Below are 18,391 nucleotides of genomic sequence, written 5' to 3'. Positions count from 1 at the left end.
CATACTCATCACGGTGTTCCCACCCAAAAGAATTAGTAACGTTCCTTTCAAAGTGCTTTATTACCTAGGGGGTAATTTACTCAATAAAAGGATTCGTCTGGCCATATCATTAGAAAAATAATCATCTGTAATTCAGAGGAAGCCTGGTGCATTGAAACTTCACTGTGGTCTGTAAAAAGGCATGATCAGCTCATTTACGCCTACAAGAAACTCAGACACATTTTTAAGAATCGCTGCAATTTCTTTCTTTCTTTTTTTTTCTTTGGCCACACCGCACCGGCATGCGGGATCTCAGTTCCCTGACCACGGATGGAACCCACGCCCCCTGCAGTGGAAGCGCGAAGTCCTAACCACCAGACCACCAGGCAAGTCCCACAATTTCTTAAACTATTTCTGACATTTTTTTATGCTATTAAAAGCTAAAATATCCTATGTATTAATCTGGTCAGCTAATAATGAGTGTAATTTCCCAAATGGTGAGTAACTATATCACGGAACCCAAATTATATGTGCCAGTTACAGCCGACATTCTCATTGCTTTCCACCACGTGTACGGGGACATCTCAAAAAGTACCTGTTTCAGGCCGTTCAGCTCCCAAGCCCGCCAAAAGATCAACCGTCCTGTTGAGGTCTTCTGAGTTAGGTCCCTGTTCTGACACAAGTCCACACAGATAGCCCAAGGACTTTAGCTGTTGAGATAAACCCCAAATTTCAATTAATTTGCCGTAAGAGTCAGCAGAGAATTTACAAATTTAAATATGAAGTTAAAACCATCTAAATACTAGAAGAAATTTAGCTTTCCTATCCAAATGATTCTCATCTGGATATGAAAATATATCTTACTGGGATCATTTCCAACTCAAACCTTCTACGTAATAATCCTCAGAGCGGCTGACGTTGGTCACCCCCAGCCTGTGCTGTTCGCCCACGCTCTCCCAAGCTTGCCCCACCTCAACCCCTCCCCCGGCAGGCCTTCCTGCTGCGCGCTCGGGACTACTGTCATTTTCTGCACTTCTGCACACGGCTGCACGCTCACCCTGCCTTGTCCCCCCACCCATTCCTGGAGCAGAAGCCTGCCTTTAGCACGAGCGCAGCGAGCGCCTGATGTCTGCCAGATACAGCGATACTGGCAGGGAACGACTGCATCCACGCTGCTCCTAGACGCACCCTGAAGTAGCCAGAGCTGCCTGTGCAGGGACCAGGTGAGCAGCACTTCTCCAAACAGCTAACTCCGTCCCCCAGCCCCGCAGGCAGAGCCCTGGCCGAGGCTCACATGGGCGCTGGGGCAGTTACCTTCTCTGTGGCGTAGCTCCACAGACCCACGGTGTGGGCGATGTTTGAGTCTATCTGTGCCCGGTCGCAACACCCTTCTATCCTCTGCAGCACCTCCAAGCAGCTCAGGAACACCCAGCAATCCAGGGCACCGGGCGGCACGGAGACCTGGGGGCACAGGCGCGGGCGTGTGAGGAGAGCGCTGGGGGAAGCACTTGCGCCCGCTCGCCCTCCTTTGCCCCTCCAAGCAGCTACCCAGTCTCTGCAAAACTACAGGAAAGAGAAACGGGACCTGTAGAGCAGGCCACCTACGGGAGGAAAGGAGCGATCTGTGTCCAAATACACTATTTGGTGTCATATTTCTGATGATACTGAGTGACCTGGCAGGGATGTAACCTGCAATCATGTACTTTAACAGCTTATTAACAAAAGAAGCCTACAAAAAGGCGACTGTCATCACTTAGTCTACGTTTGAACACTGGTCACCTCTCAGTTTAAAGAGCATGTAAGGTGAAGGTGGGAGGCTAAGACCTCAGATGACCACTTGATCACATTTCAGAAGATCATGTTCAACGCTAGAAATCTAAATATTAAGTAAATATTAGATGATATTTAGGAATTGCTATTAATTTTTTAAGTATAATTATGTTTGTAAAAAAGAGCACCTGTTGCTTAGAGATACAATAAAATGTTATCAGAAATTCAAAAGCATCTACTGTATGTGACTGATTCTAAAATGGACTTCTTTTCTACGTTTCAGTGTTTTTGACATAGGGATGCCTCACAGTCAAGGGCATCTTAACACTCACACTCGGCAGAGTAGACTGTCTTCTTGGTGGCACTAATATCATGAGGTATCTTGCAACTGGTGTCCTAGCTTTGGTGAGACATGCTCGTTAGTCCTATTCAAAGTGGGAAAGCAAGAGGTGCTGCTACATCAGGTGCCAAGGGAGGAGCCGCATGAGCTGCTGAGACTGACTTATGTAAGAAGGGCTCCTTCCACACACCCTGAGCACAAACAAAAGGACGTGGCACCAACTGGAGAGAACAGGGAGTGCTAGTAAATGTTCCTATAAACGCTAAATTGCCCAGTCTTTGAAAAATGAGACAAACTGCTTAGATCCTTTGAAAAAAATCAGTATAGAAAAAAAATTACATGACCAGAAGCAACTTTCATCAAGTGGTACAACTGACTCTCTTGCCCAGAGTGGAGCGCCCTCAAAGGGACGCACAGACAGCTGGTGGTAGGATGCAGCTCGGGGACCCTGGACAGAGCACGTGCCTCCCCGCAATCAAACTGGGCGAGCTCCGCAGGGCGCGCAGCCGAGGTGGGCGCACGCACTCCAACAAACACACGAGGGGTGCCAACAGCCCACAGGGTTCTCACCCAGGAGCCACACATCTACAGACAGCAGCAGCCCGTGTCCCTGGGAAGGCCGCCCACCCCAGCACCCACGCTGCCTGCACCTGGCAAAGAGCAAGCCCCGCCCCCGCGTGAGGGCCAAGCCCCAGCCGGAACCGTGCGGCGCGCTGGGCGTCTCACAGCTCGCACACCCTAACAGGAAGGGCGCGGGCGCCTTTCCCTGGGCTCCGGGTCCCTCTGGACAATTTCCTTCGTGAACAACAGACATTTCAAAACTGATTCCTTATCACGCACCGTTTAGTCTTCTCCGAGCCTCTCTCTTCTTCTGCTATCAGTGTTACTGGTCACGGCAAGAGCCGCTTTACCATTTTCCAAGCATACAATTAAAGGCATTCTTTTCATTCTCTTTTGCTAAAACTACCTTTTTAAATATAACCCAAATACCGAAAAACCCAGCGTCCTAACGTGAACACGGAGGGGCCGCCCCGTTGGAGGGCCGCGGCCGCCACACGCTTCCCGACACAACATCTGTGCGTCCTCTTGCACCTGTACACGAAATCAACAGGTGGGTATTCTTCGGTGTCTGACTGCTCCAGCTAAACTTTACGTTCATGAGACTCCGGGTTCATTTGTTCCCACTGCCAGACGCCAGTCTGCTGTCTGAACAGACGGCAGTCACCGTTTCCCTCGTACGTGATGGACATTTGGGTTATTTCCGGTTCTAGCAGTCACGAACAACGCCACCACGAGCATCCCGGCACTGTCTCCTGGACACCTGTGAACACCCTCCGTGCAGACCTGGGGGGAGACTGCCGGCTCACAGGGCACGCACAGGTCTGGTTCCAGCAGACACCGCCGAACCGTTTTCCAAAGTCGTGGCGCCAACTCCCAGTCTCCTCGTCAAGGAGGGAGTTCCAGCTTCTCCCCCGTCACTAACACCTGTCAGGTCTTTCCACTTCAGCCACTGGGGGGGCTTCACTGTGGTGGAAGTTTGCATTTCCCTATAATTAATGCGATGGGGCACCTTTCATATGCCTACTGGCCATCTGGATAGCTTCATTTGCCTATTTTCTATGCGTCAGTCTTTTAAGCTGATCTGCAGGAGCTCTTCCCATATCCTGGGCGAGAGCCCTTCCTGACCGCACAGCTTGCGGCCCCGTCACCCCCTCTGCGGTGCTGACTGATGAAGAGAAGCTCTGGTTTCCATGCACTTCCTTTCTGGCCAGTGCCTTTCTGTCCTGTTTCAGAAACACCTGGTAACCTGAAGCATGTAAAGGTGCTCTCCCATATTATCTTGCAGAAGCTTTGTTGTTTTATCTTTCATAGAGTAATAATCACTCGTGGCTGGCGTGAGACTCGGCTGACCCGGAACCGTGTATTCACTGAGCGAGTTTCACCTCATATACCCAGGCTCTACCCCAGCGCCTGGGCTCAGGCCTCGGCTTCCCCTCGGACTCTTCTCCGCGCCTCCTCCTAGCCCTTCGCTTCTCTCCGCCTCCACCTCCAGGTCCTAACACCTTGCACGCGCCCCGGCTTCAAACCCAGCAACGGCTTCCCAATAGCTACAGAATAAAACCCAACCCTCCAGATGACGCGCACTTTCCAAACCTGGCTTCCAGCACCTCTGGAGCCTCCCCTCCAAGCCCTGGCTCACCCCTTAAGTTCTAGCAAGACTAAGCTCCTTCAGAGTTCTTTAAGTGACAGTGAATTTTCTCTGCCTGCAACGCACTCTACTCTCTCTGCACCTGCCACCCAAGCCACGTCCACCTGGTGGATCCCGACTCAGCCCTCCACAGGGCAGGGGTTGGTCTGTCTCGCTCTCTGCTAAAAACACGGCGCCTAGAATAAATGCTTGCTTGGCACAAAACAGGTGCTCAACGAGTAACTGCTGAACGAATGCATCTTTAAAACCTAGCGCACACGAGACCACCTCTGCAGACCTTCCCTGGCACACGTTAGGCGCTGCCGACACGCTCACGCGAGCTGCCCCTCCCTGCTTGACGCCCCGCCACCTCCGAACATTCCGCTCTCGCTGCCTGGCAGCCCCGGGCTCTGACGGCTGCTCACCTGCCGGCCCCACGCGCCCCGCTGTGGGTTTCTTGAGGGTGGGTGGGACCCATTTCTTCCGCATTTGCGGGCCCTCCCCCCACCACTGTGTTTACCACAGTGCCCAGCAGGTTAGCAACTGTTTCTTGAATGGAACTGGGCAGTTCCTCCTCAAATGCTTTCCCCGTTCCTGCGAACCACTGGCTCTCACCGGTGCTGACACCTTGGGCCGCTACCTCCTCCTGTCGGCTCCCGCTGCTCTCCCGGTTCAGGTTCTCAGGGCTCCAGGTCCCACGAGGACGCCACCTATCCCCGTGGGGAGGAGCCCGGCAGAGTGTCTGCTACACAGCAAGTACTCGACGACCCCGAGGCCCACCCCTCGGCTACACCTCTCCTTTTGTCCTCTGCGGGGCCTGAACCTTGGAACAGCAATGCCAGCTGGGCCAGTGGCCTCTCATGCCCGGCACTGGCCTGTGTCTCTAGGTCCTGAAGAGTCCCGATCCCCCTTGGCCTGCCCTGTCTGTGAACATAATGAGAACCTAAGCTCATAAAAAATAAGTCAGTACTGAGGCGAACACATCAAAACAGAAATCCTCTGGGCAGTCATTGTAACAAAAATAAAACGGCCTTCTAGAAAGTATCTTCCTTATATTGTTCTCGTTTACCAATCTGGTAAAGATTAAAATATACACACAAATTACTTTCTTTCTTACCATAGATGCAGGAAAACAGCACTGCTAGTGTGACTAAAAATGGGAAGATCTTTCTGGAAGGCAATTTGGCGATGTACACTAGAAGCGTTAAAGACACATGCATCCTTGAACTGGCCGTTCTACTTGTATGAATGCACTGCATAAAGATGCCATACAAGGATACACACTCCTGCAACTGCAGACACTGCTGAACAATCCAAATGTCCGAAACAGGACCAATTAAATAAACAGCAGCTCTTCTCCAGACAGAAACGTCACAGACCAAAAAGGGAACCTCTTGCTTTAGAATAAGCAATGACATTTTCTTCTGTATATCTGTCTGTATTTTCCAAATTTATACAGAGAATATACTCAACTTTTGGTAAAGCGGGGGGAAATCTTTTAAATGTTGCAGACAAAAGAAATACTCTGTAATGGAGTCACTGGAGCTCACACAGAACTGACATAACTTTCCAGGTGTTACTCCTTGACCCCAGCAGCTGTACGGGGTAGGTACAATTTCCATGCTCACACATTTGCAATCGGGGAGCTGGTCCCAGGCCTTAGGTGGCACCCCTGGGGTGTGACTCCAGGCCCCACCCCAGAGCTGGCATCTGGCCACCACAGTGCCTCCTACTCAGAGAAGATACTTTAAATCAACCGATAAGCCAGCCAGGAAGCTGCCAGGGCACGCTTTACAAGCCGCAAGAGCAAACACACACAGCATTTTCTGCAGAAGAAATGTTACAATGAGAAACACGCAAGACGGCTGCAATACTTAGGCTTTTGGCTTTAAAAGGATGAACAACCGTAGCCTAACCCTAGAAGAACCATGTACCGGCTCAGCCTGCGCGTTGCCTGACGCCCTGGCCTATGTGCCGCGCGGCTCTGCCCGGCCCTGTGCAGCAGAACCCAAGGCTCCATGCCGGCCTCTGGCCGTGGACGTGACCGTGAACAATAATCACCAGAAAGCTAGCCAGACATAGGAAACGAGTCTAGTTTTGAGGGTACAATCAAATGTACATTTCCTGTACATTTAAACAATTCTGAGTCTTGAATTTTCATTGTTTCCGTAAAAATTTGAAGAAACTCTAAGAATAAACTTTTCGGGTTAACTGCCAACTGCAAAGCTTAAGATGTAGCAACCCCCGCCCCCACACTACCTAGACAAAGAATCTCAGCTGAGAAAGTTGAGAGAAGAATGCTGTGTGTGAAGCTCTGCGTGCCCTCTGCAGTGTCATCTTTTGAAAGAAAGAGCCAAGATGCCGCCAGTAAGGAGTGTCCTCACTTGCCTGAAGGATGACAACAGGCTGACCGCCCTGAACTCGCGTCACCTCGTGGGTCCCCGACCCACAGGCAGCCACTGCTGGGCGCCCATCCGCAGGGCCGAGCGGGAAGGCGGGGGGCATCCCGTGCAAGCGGGCTGCTTGGGGCCCAAGCTGCTGGCCTCCGAGCTGCACTGTCGCCCTGCAGCTTGCCCCTCACAAAGGGTGCCTGACTCGGGACGGGAGCCAAGCTTGGGGCGAGAGCGGAAGGCACCTCTGAAGCACAGCAGACAGGACAGGCGGCCCCACAGGAGCGCCACGCCCAGGGCATGCCAGGCGCCCGCCGGGACCAGCGACGGCGGCTGAGGAGGCACCTCAACGGGCCCGGCTGCCCCGTCTGCTGCCCTGACACCAGGGGACACCAAGCGGGGCACGGTCACACAGCACAAGGGGGACAGGGAACGGGAAGTCGTGTCCTCGGGGACCACAGTGTGGCTCCCTCCCCAACTTCAGCACCCTGCTCGCCCTGCAGCAGAAGCAGACAAGCACCAAGAGAGGGGGAGCGCCTTCACGCAGGGAGCGAGGAAAGGGAAGAGCGCCAGCCGGGACGGGATCTGCAGGGAGCACCCGGGACGGCAGCAGCCGCCCTGGACAACAGGCGTCCCGGCCGCTGCCCCCGCCCCGCTCACACCGCCCGCCACCACTCACTCGGTTCTCTTTCCAGCCAAGAGGGTGAAAACTGACCCATTCCAGCGACTTCTACAGAACTCGGGACACAGGCCAAGCCAGGGGACCCACTGCACGGCAAGTGAGCAGGACACCGTCCCCACACGCGGCAGGCAAAGATGCTAGTAGCATCCGCTCCACGCTGGCTGTCCCGGCCGCCTGCCTGGGAACTGAGTGTACCCCGTCCCCGGGCGCCCTGCCTTCCAGCTTCCTTAAGGCCTGGAGGGGAGGAGAAAGAAGTGTGGGCGGCACCCTGCTCCTTGCTGCAGAGCCAGAGGCCCCCCCGGTGCTCCCTCATCTCTCTGCAGCCTGGCAGTTGACTGACTAGTCAACCGTCTAAGGCAAGAAAAAGAATTTGAAAAAGAGTTTGTGACTGGCTGGGCCCAGCACTGAAGAGGCTGGCTCCGCCCACTGTCTGTGGTTTCCCACACCTGCCCCCCATCTGTGCACGTCCGAAAAGTCCCTCCTGGGGTGACCCCAATTTGAAAGCGCCACGGCTGAACTGCTTGGACTCTAATACACATCCCATGTTTTTCCCCAATCCAGTAACAAGACAAAATCTCTAAGTCAGTAAACTCTCTAGGCAGCCATGAACACAGGCGGCCCTGCCCCACTGATGAAGCAAAGCCCCCGCCCACCCCCGTCTGTACAGCTACACAGGAGTAGCCAAAGCAGATTATCGAAATCTACTCAGTGACAGGCAGCCACAAGAATATCATCTCAAGGTTGAAAATGTTATTTTTCCTCATACACTTGATTAGATGTCCAAGGAAAAAAAATAATTCGATAAAAAGTCTTAAATTCTCAAGTTTGTGACTCAGCTAGGCTAGGCATCTCTTCTTTAGAAATTAACTAAAACAGCTTCTCTTCATTTGGGTTTTAAACAACAATGTGTAGACCCCTAAGGCCATTTCGCACGAAGTGCTGAGCCTGTTATTTAGTTTTCCAGGGAGCGCAAAGCAGAAATTACTACAATATGAAAACCATCCCTAGCGCCGGTCACCCTGGGTCTTCCGTAACTGTGCCCCCGCGAGCCCTGGTGTGGAGCACGACAGAAAGGACAGTAGCCGGGCCTGGAGGATTTGATTCTGTGCCTAGCTATGTTACTTTTAAGTCATCTAACCACTTCCAGACCCACTTTCCTCATTTTTAAAATGGAATTAGACCATCCACTTAGTTCTTTACCAGGGAATGGGGGTGTCTATGAATCCTCTGAAATTATATGTAACATTTTGTATGTGCGTATGTGCATTTTTCCGTGTAAAGAGGTCACTGAAACAAAAAAGGTGAGAACCCTCAGGCTGGACAGCCGTTAACGTTCCCTTACCTCACTAAAATGTTTATGATGCTGTGGCAAGAAAAGAGTTCAGTAGCCCTGGGGGATATTAGTCCATAAAGACAGTATTTCACTGTAAATAAACAACTTAAAGCGCCGCTGACTGGTCTCTTTCATGCACACACGCACACACGTGTTCATAACGTGCCTCCATTAAGCTTCCTGCTACTAATTAACACGGCACAGCTTGCTGCGTGTCACTCACATTGTTACCGGCATGTTCATGTGCAAAATCATTTATCTGAAAAGACAGTTCTGAAATAAAACAAACGTCTACCTAAAAACCTAATTCTGTGTGTCCACCAGGTACATGTATTAATCTTTATCGGTGAAGACCAGCTCCCACAGAATAAGCCAAAGTTACCTTAAAAAGAAAGTGATCTAAGAGGCTCGCTTTGGGCCAACGTGAGTGAGCTCCACCGTGTTGAGAGCAGAAATTACATTTTCGAGCAATTAATTAATCAGTGTAAAGAGTAAGTATGCAAATAATATAGTAAAAATTAAGGACATTCACAAAAAGAAAACTCTTTCCTAAGCACATACAGTTCAATGCCTGGGATGGAAGGTTCCGCGTTTTCTACGCCAACAGTCAGGAAGCGGGTAAATGGGGAAAAGAGACCACTCACTTCCAAGAGCTTCAGCTCCTGCACACAGCTGTGCAGCAGCTCTAGGGCGCGCTGAGCCACCTCCCACGGCCTCTGCAGGAAGAGGAGCAGGGTGCACTGGCGAGAGAACAGGTAACTGCGCAGATCTAACAGGGTGGCTTCTTGCCTCTGTATCAATCCGCGCTTCTCCATATCTATGGGCTTTCGGAGGATCAATCCATTCCAGCTCTTCACCGGCTGGCAGAAAAAAGTCAGCCAGTTGGCACCATCTAAACAAACACACATCGTGAAAGGCGCTGACTGCAGATTCCTCCACCTCACTGCGCGGGACCGTGAGCCCTAGTGGACCGACAGGCGGCTCAGCTACTGGATAGGCCCGAAGCGCCGGCCCACCCCTCTGTCTGCGGGGACCCTGTCTAGGGATGCGGGACAGGGTGGTGACCGCAAGGACACCCACTGGGTACCTGGCACCGAGTGATGGGCACTGGGGGACAGGATGTCGGCCACGGGGCACAAGGCCGTACCAGGCCCAGAAGGTCCTGAGCAGGTCAGGATGCAATCAGAGGCGGCCAGGCTGAGGGTCAGGGACACCTCAGGCTCTGCGGTCAGCCGGCCCCAGGAGGAGGGGCGAGGCCCGGGCGGGAGCATGCTGAGTGTGCTGTGCGGCTCATCTTCCTTCATTTCCGCACTTCTCCTGACTTATCTAAGCCTCACGCCTGTCTCAACTCAACCATGTCAATACCTGAGTCATGCTCCTACAGGAAGGGACGGCAGGCACAAGGAAGACGTAGTGGCAGGAAGCAGAGGAGAAAAATTCTTTAACTGTCAAAAATTTCCAATAAGACTCCTCGATTTTAACTTACAGCCCTAAGACTCAAATGTGATCTTAAAATAAATATAAGAATCTACAATAACAAGTCACTCAATCTTCATGAAAATTCTTTTCATCTACCCATCTCCCTCCAAAAGAGAGGTGTCACAGCCACCTAATTCTACGTTCTCTTCAGGAAGTGACTCACGCTGGCACACTTACGTTACCATATGGCTGAAGTGCCAAACACAGCAGAGCATCCTTTACTGATCTGAACTCAGGCTCAGCTGATTCAGGGCCCACTAAGCGAGGCGTCCCCTCCCCAGCAGGCCCCTCTGCCGGGGCCCCCATCCCCAGCACTCTCCTGGCTCCCCCCACATTTCAGTCAGGCCTCTCCTCGGAGAGCCTCCCAGGCCATCTGTCTGACACTAAACAGCACCTACGTCACCCTACCCCTGCACCCGTGTCCTCTTCTGCAGGCCACACTTACTAGTCTCACTACCTGACTTCAAGTCACACTTTTGCTTTTCTGTTTCTGTTTCCCCTTCATGTAAACTCCATAAAAGAAGGAATTTTGTTTTGTTCCCTACTGTATTTAGAACAGGGCCTGGCGCAGAGTGGGCTCTCAGGAAGTATCTGTTGTATGAATGAACAAAAATGAACAATATTATTTAGCTGCTAAAGTTGGTCCAGGCTTACTTTTGGTTTTAAATTGCCCCAGGTTTATTTTAAAACTGAGAGAACAAAGAAATTATGTAACACATAATGTAAGAAACATGTGAGCTATCTGAGATATATATGTATAATATGGATATGTAAGATATAAGAAATGGAATTTTACCTCTTCTAAATTTTTAAAACTTAATTGGTGAATACTTTGCTTTGGTTATATGCTTATGTTTGTGTCTCAGCAAAGTAAGGAGATCCAAACCTGAACTGCATAAAAACTGTTTTGGAGTGGGACTCAGTGGGTGACATTTCATCACTCCCAGAACAAGGGCGGTGCCCACAGCCCACGCTGACTGTCCCAGCACCTCACTTCCTACAGGTCTCCTAGCAGACACTACGGTCGCTCCTTGGAATCATGCCTTTCTTCAGACACTGTGACAAGGGTTCTCAAAAGAAGCCCCAACAAAGATGTCTATCACAGCACTGCTTGTGGTAGCAAGAGCGGAAACAACCCAAATGTCCAACACCAGTGGGCTGAACGAAGTCTAACGAATCCACACCATGAAGCACTCTGCAGCTCTTGTCAGAAACAACTGAGAACCTGATCTGTTAGCTTGAAGAGATGCCTGTGATGGACTGTTAGGAAGAACAACAAGCTACAGACAAAGGTCATGATAATATGATGCCGTTTCCTTCAAAATAAATATCAAGCAAAGAACAGTGAGCACAATTATAAACTTTTTCTTTGTATATGGGTCACTGTGCTAGTTTTGTATTTTTAGAAGACTTTAAGACATCATTTAAAAGTTTAAAAGGAAGATGAACACCCTTTACAATGGTGTCATGTAGGACTCACTGTAATGAACTCTCACATATTACAAAGACAACCTCTCAACAGAAGAAAAAGATTCCCACTCTTATGCTAGCAAGGAGGCACAGAATCAGAAGCATCACTAGCCAGCTGTAGGTTGTAGAAATGACACTTCATATCTAAAAAACAACTTCTTAGACACTTTCATTCCTCAAGATTCTTCTACAAGTGTAAGTGACTAATTCTTAATTCTCATTTCATTTCCTATAGGAACCATGGGAATATACTGTATACAATGTTTTTTAAAAAACAACAACAAAAGATGATTTAATCATTAGGTAAATAAACAGCAGCTTCCATACTATTCAAAAGTGGGGAAAGCTATGTTGAGAAAAGAATTTGTTTCTAAAACTTCATTACTCACCCCCAGCACCAAAGTTGACAACATACTGAGAAAACAGAGCGTCCAGTTCATCGTACTGCACCAGGGCATCTTCAAACTGCTGTAGCATCTCAAAAACAAAGGCAAGTTCCTCCTATTTACCCAAAAAAAGTTAAAAAACAAAAGCAAAAATATAAATCAGTGTTTTGAAACAAGTAGCTATGAAAGATTACAACAGAGAAAAGCATGCAGCATAATGAATAACGCTTGTGCTATACCAAGAAAAGATCAATTTAATGACCACACATGTCAACATTTATGCACACACAGAGAGAAGACCAGAAAGAAGCAGGGAACGACCAACATGATCCCCGGAGTCTCTGCGTGACCCACCAGCAGACTGGGCCTGACTGGTCAGCCTCTCGTCCTCGGTACTTCCCTTGCCCCCAGACACACACGTTTTCAGTAGAATTCTGCTGTACGGAGGAGCAGAATCTTCCCTCCAATTACCTATTTATTTATATCTATATAGACTCATGGACATGAATTTTACCCCACAGGTTGAAACCCAAGTCTGTTAGTACTTATTCTGCTGCACAAACTGCTCCCACTTTGGCCACTGAGGGGGCTCCTGGAGGTGGTGCATACCTTCTGCTGACAGACCTCCACCTTCCTTGTGCACCTCTTAACTTTCTGGTTCTACACGATACTGTATTTTCCCTACACCAGCCCTGGAATCAACCACTTCCACGGAGCCCTGGCACCTTTTATTGGAGAATGCAGTTTAGAAACCAAGATCTTGGCACCGAGTGTGTTCATTGCTACTGAGGTGTCATTTTTTTCTGGGCCCCATCAGAGGGGACAGCAAGGAAATATGTGTGTGTGCATTAACCCTCACCTACACGTACCTCTGTATTTGTGACTCTATCTAGCCAGCAGCCATCCAACCATGGGTTCACACTGATTCTAAACCAGCACCACTGGGTTCATTTAGACTCCCTCTTTCCTGGTTTGTTACTCTTAAAAAATAAGTTTAATAAGCTTGAAGGGTAAAGAGACAGGGAAATCTGAAAGATCTGTCATTGATCAATCATACAGGGAATTATGAACACATTCAAATTCCCTTAAGTGACCAAAATCATCCAAATACCACTAAGACAGAAGCATCAGAATAAGAGATAAACTTCAAAATTTCTAATGAGAATTGGTCTTTTATTTATTCAAAATGCATTATTTCTTCAGTGATTAATATACAAGTGATGTTTAAATATGAAAATTACACTTTTTCAGTCAAAACATGGTAAACAAGAACAAGGAACCCAAAGAGCAACATTCTTATCACTCCGCAGTGTTAAGAAGGTCTCCTCCCCCAAACTACTCTATTACACATCACTTTGTTCTCTTAAGACTTTTCTTCTTAAAAGAGAAAGAGTTGAGACTTCCCTGGTGGCACAGTGTTTAAGAATCCACCTGCCAATGCAGGGGACATGGGTTCGATCCCTGGTCTGGGAAGATCCCACATGACGTGGAGCAACTAAGCCTGTGAGCCACAACTACTGAGCCTGTGCTCTAGAGCCCGCGAGCCACAACTACTGAGCCCACGAGCCACAACTACTGAAGCCCGCGCACCTAGGGCCCATGCTCCACAACAAGAGAAGCCACCACAATGAGAAGCCCGTGCACCGCAACTAAGAACAGCCCCTGCTCGACACAACTAGAGAAAGCCCGCACACAGCAACAAACACCCAACGCAGCCAAAAATAATAATAATAAAAAATAAATAATTTTTTTTAAAAAGAGAGAAAGAGTTGATTACAGACCATACTTTTGTAAACTAGAGTAAAGAAACCAGCTTAAGACAATCTTTTATTGGAACCCAAGGTTATAAAACAAAACTACAGAGGAAACGTTCTTGGGAAGTCATAATTTAATCACAGCGCCAGGCACAGAGTGGACGTCTTTATCATCAGGATCATCACGACTGCTGGGACTCCTCTGCCTAAGCCATGTCCACGGGAGACACCCCAGGAGGCCCGAGACGCTAACAAAACCAGAAGGACTCTGAGAACAAGGCCACTTCATAAAAGGCCAGACGCCAAGCTCTGAAGCAGCAGGCAGCTGACAGAATGATTACTCAGCAGACCTCTCTGATCCTCTGCTTAAGAAGCCAAGAGGGTGAAGCATCATTTGTTACCTACCGTATTGTCTTTTGGTTTTAAAAACTATGTCAATATGAATTACCAAGAGAGCTGCCTTATTCATAAAGAATGAAAGGGAACGAGAGAAGAAGGAAACAGCCTAGTTCTATATAATCAGCCAAGTACCTGCACCATGAAATAGTCACAGAAGCTCCAGCCTGGCTCAGTCCTCTTCTCCCTCAAGGTTCTCATGTCATCCTCAAACTTGCCTAGGTTTTTGGTAAAAGACATAAGAAGCAATGTCCTGAGTTTGGTCAGGAAAGCATTCCAGGATTCCTGAGTTCGGGAGGAGTCCTTCAAGGGGTCGGAGAGCACGACACACCTGTGGAGAGATGAACGGACTGTGGAGAAACCACCGCAAGCACAGAACCGCTGCCCCCCCGGCTACCACTTTCCTGGGGCGCAGGTTGGCATCCTCCCTCCCCTTCCTTCCTTCCTTCTTTAATGGGTAGAAAACATTAGGCAGGTGGTGAGAAATCAGATCGGGAAAAGGCTTCATCGTGAACTGATCTAATGCCACATGAGCAGTCAATGCTGTTCCCAAGAGTGCTGCTGTAGAATGGACTGGAAAGGGGGAGAGGGATTTACGATGAGTCTTGAGTCTTAGATCCTGCCCCCAGGGCTCTCTGGAAAATAAGCTGATCGTATCTCACTCAGTTCCCAAACCCCATTTGCCCTGCCCCCTCCAAAAACCTTTTGGTTCCTTGCAACTGACAGACTAAAATTTAGATGTTTTCACATGGCACACGAGGCCCATGACAACACGGACCAACCCAGTTGTCCAGCTTTGGTTCCTACTATCTACAGCTCAAGCCCACTCAGCTTCTCATGCTCTCCCGTCTTTTTACCCAGCACCTTCCCCGCACAGCCTTGCTCAGCTGACACACCCTCACTGAACCTCTCCCCCAGCCTCGCCCCTGCTGCTCTGCGCTTGGACCCACTGCGATTCCACGACCACAGCAGTCAGTGCGCCCTGGAAACGCCTCCTCTCTTTGCTGGTCTGTTTCTCCCACCAGACTGTGAGCGCCTCGAGACCAGCGTTAATAAATACTTCATAAATAAAGGCTTAGAAAGATATTGCTTAACGTGTAGGTATAATACAATTTCACTACAAAAAGACTTTGTACGCATGGTGCAAAAATATCAAAGGCATAAAATTACAAGTGTTTCCAATGGATTTGGAAAAGGCAGCACATTCATCCGAGAGACTGGAAAAGGTACTTTCTTTATCCTTGATAACAATAATTCAGAAAGATGAATAAATCTGAACTCAGAAATAACTTTTAAATATTGATGCTATGAGTTTCAACACTCCTCCTCTGTAAATATTTTACCTGAACTACCAGCAAGTAGCAAAATGAACAGATTCTAAGTTTCATTTTCTCTGAGCTCCATCATACCTCTTGGAGGGAGGACTAAAGCTACGGATTATAAATCAGTGGACACAGGGTGAAACAGCCATAGTCTAGGTGGTCCACCAGGTGAGTAACCAGCACCAAGAAGAAGATTTTTAAGTCGGTGGCCAGCTTTAATTCAGTCATTCCATCCCCACTAGATTCTGTTTCTTCCCCTGAAAGATAAAGGGGTCCAGTCAGCTCACTCCTAAGCCCCCTCCCTCAAAGGACTCACATGTGTTTATTCACTATATGAGCTGCGAGGGTCTATCAGCTCAGTAGTTTCTCCTTAAGGCATTCTCAAGGATTATAATCCCTGTTTATTCCTGACCAGACACAGAGTTCTCTACACCTACAAGGGGTAGATGAAAAAGGAAGCTGACACAAACACCAATCACCAAAACGATGTTTTCCTTCAGTGACCTGGTGCCTATCAATCAGACAATATATTCATTACACTCTCTATCCCTTATTATGCCCTTCAACATTTACTGTTTCTACTACATCTTCTTCTTCTCTCATTAATTAATACAACAAACTATGCTTCAGAAATTCACATCGAGCGTAGTTAACTGAGAAAGGGAGAATCCAGAACAGCTCCTCAAGTCAGGCGTGGTGGAGTCTGAGCTGGAGTAGAGCAGCGTCCACATGGCACGCGGCTGCATGGCAAGGAGCTCCAGGCTGGGGTCTCCACCAGTCACGGGGACGCTGCTGGCACAGACAATTAACACACGACCCTCTGCTTCAGCAACACTTAGCAAAAGCCTGAAAATGCACAAAAACTTTCACCAAGCAATTTTCCTTTTAGAGAGTTATCCTAAGGAAATAATTAAGGATGTAGATAACATCTGAGCTAGAATGATGTTTACAATTTTATAATAATAAGTAAGCAATAACTTATAAGTCCAGTGGAGGACTGTATAAATAACTTATAGTGCATTAATACTATGGACTACTATATACTAACTAACAATAATAGCGTAGAAATACATTTACTGTTCAAAGAAAACATTCTGTATTAAGTGAAATCTATACTTTTAAGTACAGACTTGTCAAAGGTGGCTTTGCAAATTCATGAAAATCAAAATGTTAGAAGGCATCTCTAAATATTGAAGATGAAATGCTAAAAATTTTAGTAAGTTAAATTTTTTGTATAAAGAATAATCATTAAAAGCAAGTTAGTTTTAAATGGGCCTAGCAGAAACATACTTTTGGAAATTAGATAAAATTATAACGTAGACAAAAACAATCAATAAGCACTTCAAAAAAATTATTACACAATTTGAACTTTTCGTAAGCTTAGACTAACACACCCCATTAGTACCAATTTATTTACTTAACAAAATCCCAAACAAATATGATTTCTTTTGTTATATTAAAAACCACTCAAGGACTTCCCTGGTGGTGCAGTGGTTAAGAATCTTCCTGCCAATGCAGGGGACACGGGTTCGAGCCATGGTCTGGGAAGATCCCACATGCCGCGGAGCAACTAAGCCCCTGCGCCACAACTACTGAGCCCACACACCTAGAAGCCCGTGCTCCGCAACAAGAGAAGCCACCGCAATGAGAAGCCCGCACACCGCAACAAAGCGTAGCCCCTGCTCGCCACAACTAGAGAAAGCCCGCGTGCAGCTACAAAGACCCAATGCAGCCAAAAAATAAGTAAGTTAATTAATTAAAAAACAAAACAAAACAAAAAAACACCACTCAGAGGCCATTCGGGTTTGACTTTGGGCTCCCCCCGTCTCAGCATTCCCTGTGGCCCACTTCCCCTCAGATGGTAAAGCTGCTCTCTTCCCTACAGGCCTTACGGCCGTCCACTCTTCTTTCAGAACAAAAATGTTAGTACACCTAACCACAGAGAGGAAAAGGACACTCAGTAATGGAGCACCTAGCAGAATGTTAAACTGATTCCTTTGAGATAACTAATGTATGAATAACAGACCACAGAAAAAAATCCCCGGAAGTCCAGATTGAGTGAGATTTCCCTAAGATAAAGTGTAAGCTCAACCATCGAACTCAAACTTTAAATACAGCAGGTCTGAACATGACTGTGCACCCAGCATTGTGTGGAACACAGAAAGGAAGCCCACACGTGGCTCCCTCCCCGGAGAACTGTCAGCTCATCAGGTGGACCTGACACAGGATGTGGTCAAGTGGCAGCCACGTGGCAGGGTCTGGTTGGGACTCCTGGCCGCACACACCCAGGATCTCTTCCCTTAACTCCTCGCACGTCCTTCATTTCTTAGCCCCCAGAGCAGGCCTGCTCCCCTACTCCCAGCTCTTGCCGCACTCTGGAACCTTCTGTCTGAGCATTTAACACTGCAGTGACCACAAGTGTGATGACTTGGGTGTGAAGTAATGCCCGCCCCTGCCGCTAGACCACGCAGTATCAGAGCAGGGACGAGGCTCACCACCGCATCCCCAGCGCCTCAAGTGCTAAACTGCCAGATACAGACTAAACTGGCCAGGTGCTGAGATGCACTGGCCGGCACAGCTAGGCATGGACTCTTCACTTCCTGAAGAGACAGGAAGTGAGCTACCAGCAGGAGAGAACAGGGCGCAGACACGGCTGAGCAAGAGGGGAAAGTAAGTCCAGGTGCTGAAGTAGCCACCAAAGTCTCAGGTTCCCTTTTAGAGTTTCTGAGGAAGACTAAACCAGCATTTTATAACTACTTCTGTCTTAAGGAGCTCTTACTAGGTGTTAAGGTAAACAAAACACAGGGTCCCAGCACCAAGAAACGCCCAATGGCCTGCTGTACACAGGCTGCAGACTTCTCAGAGCCCCTCCTGTGCTAACACCCATCGCCGGCCTTCCAAG

The 18,391-nt window shown here is 48.5% G+C and overlaps 1 protein-coding gene across 15 annotated transcripts in view; it reads right to left on the bottom strand.

Moving 5' to 3' along the window:
- Positions 1–18,391, bottom strand: part of TRAPPC10 (trafficking protein particle complex subunit 10) — a 92,199-nt gene that overhangs the window by 32,176 nt on the left and 41,632 nt on the right. For 8 of the 15 annotated variants that reach the window (XM_033856184.2, XM_033856185.2, XM_033856186.2 and 5 more), the window contains 7 exons: positions 16,144–16,335; positions 14,303–14,498; positions 12,021–12,132; positions 9,327–9,574; positions 1,528–1,542; positions 1,294–1,440; positions 575–689 (listed from right to left, as the gene is read on the bottom strand). In XM_033856184.2, the coding sequence (XP_033712075.1) occupies positions 575–689; positions 1,294–1,440; positions 1,528–1,542; positions 9,327–9,574; positions 12,021–12,132; positions 14,303–14,498; positions 16,144–16,335 (1,025 nt within the window). Of the gene's footprint in view, positions 1–574; positions 690–1,293; positions 1,441–1,527; positions 1,543–9,326; positions 9,575–12,020; positions 12,133–14,302; positions 14,499–15,576; positions 15,747–16,143; positions 16,336–18,391 lie in introns of those variants that run through there. The other 7 variants (XM_073804569.1, XM_033856179.2, XM_033856181.2 and 4 more) reach the window with 7 other exon arrangements.

This window comes from Tursiops truncatus, chromosome 4 (assembly GCF_011762595.2).
Source record: "Tursiops truncatus isolate mTurTru1 chromosome 4, mTurTru1.mat.Y, whole genome shotgun sequence".
Taxonomy (NCBI): Eukaryota; Metazoa; Chordata; class Mammalia; order Artiodactyla; family Delphinidae; genus Tursiops; species Tursiops truncatus.
Note: the sequence above shows the minus strand (reverse complement) of the source record. Positions and strands in the feature narration are given on the sequence as shown.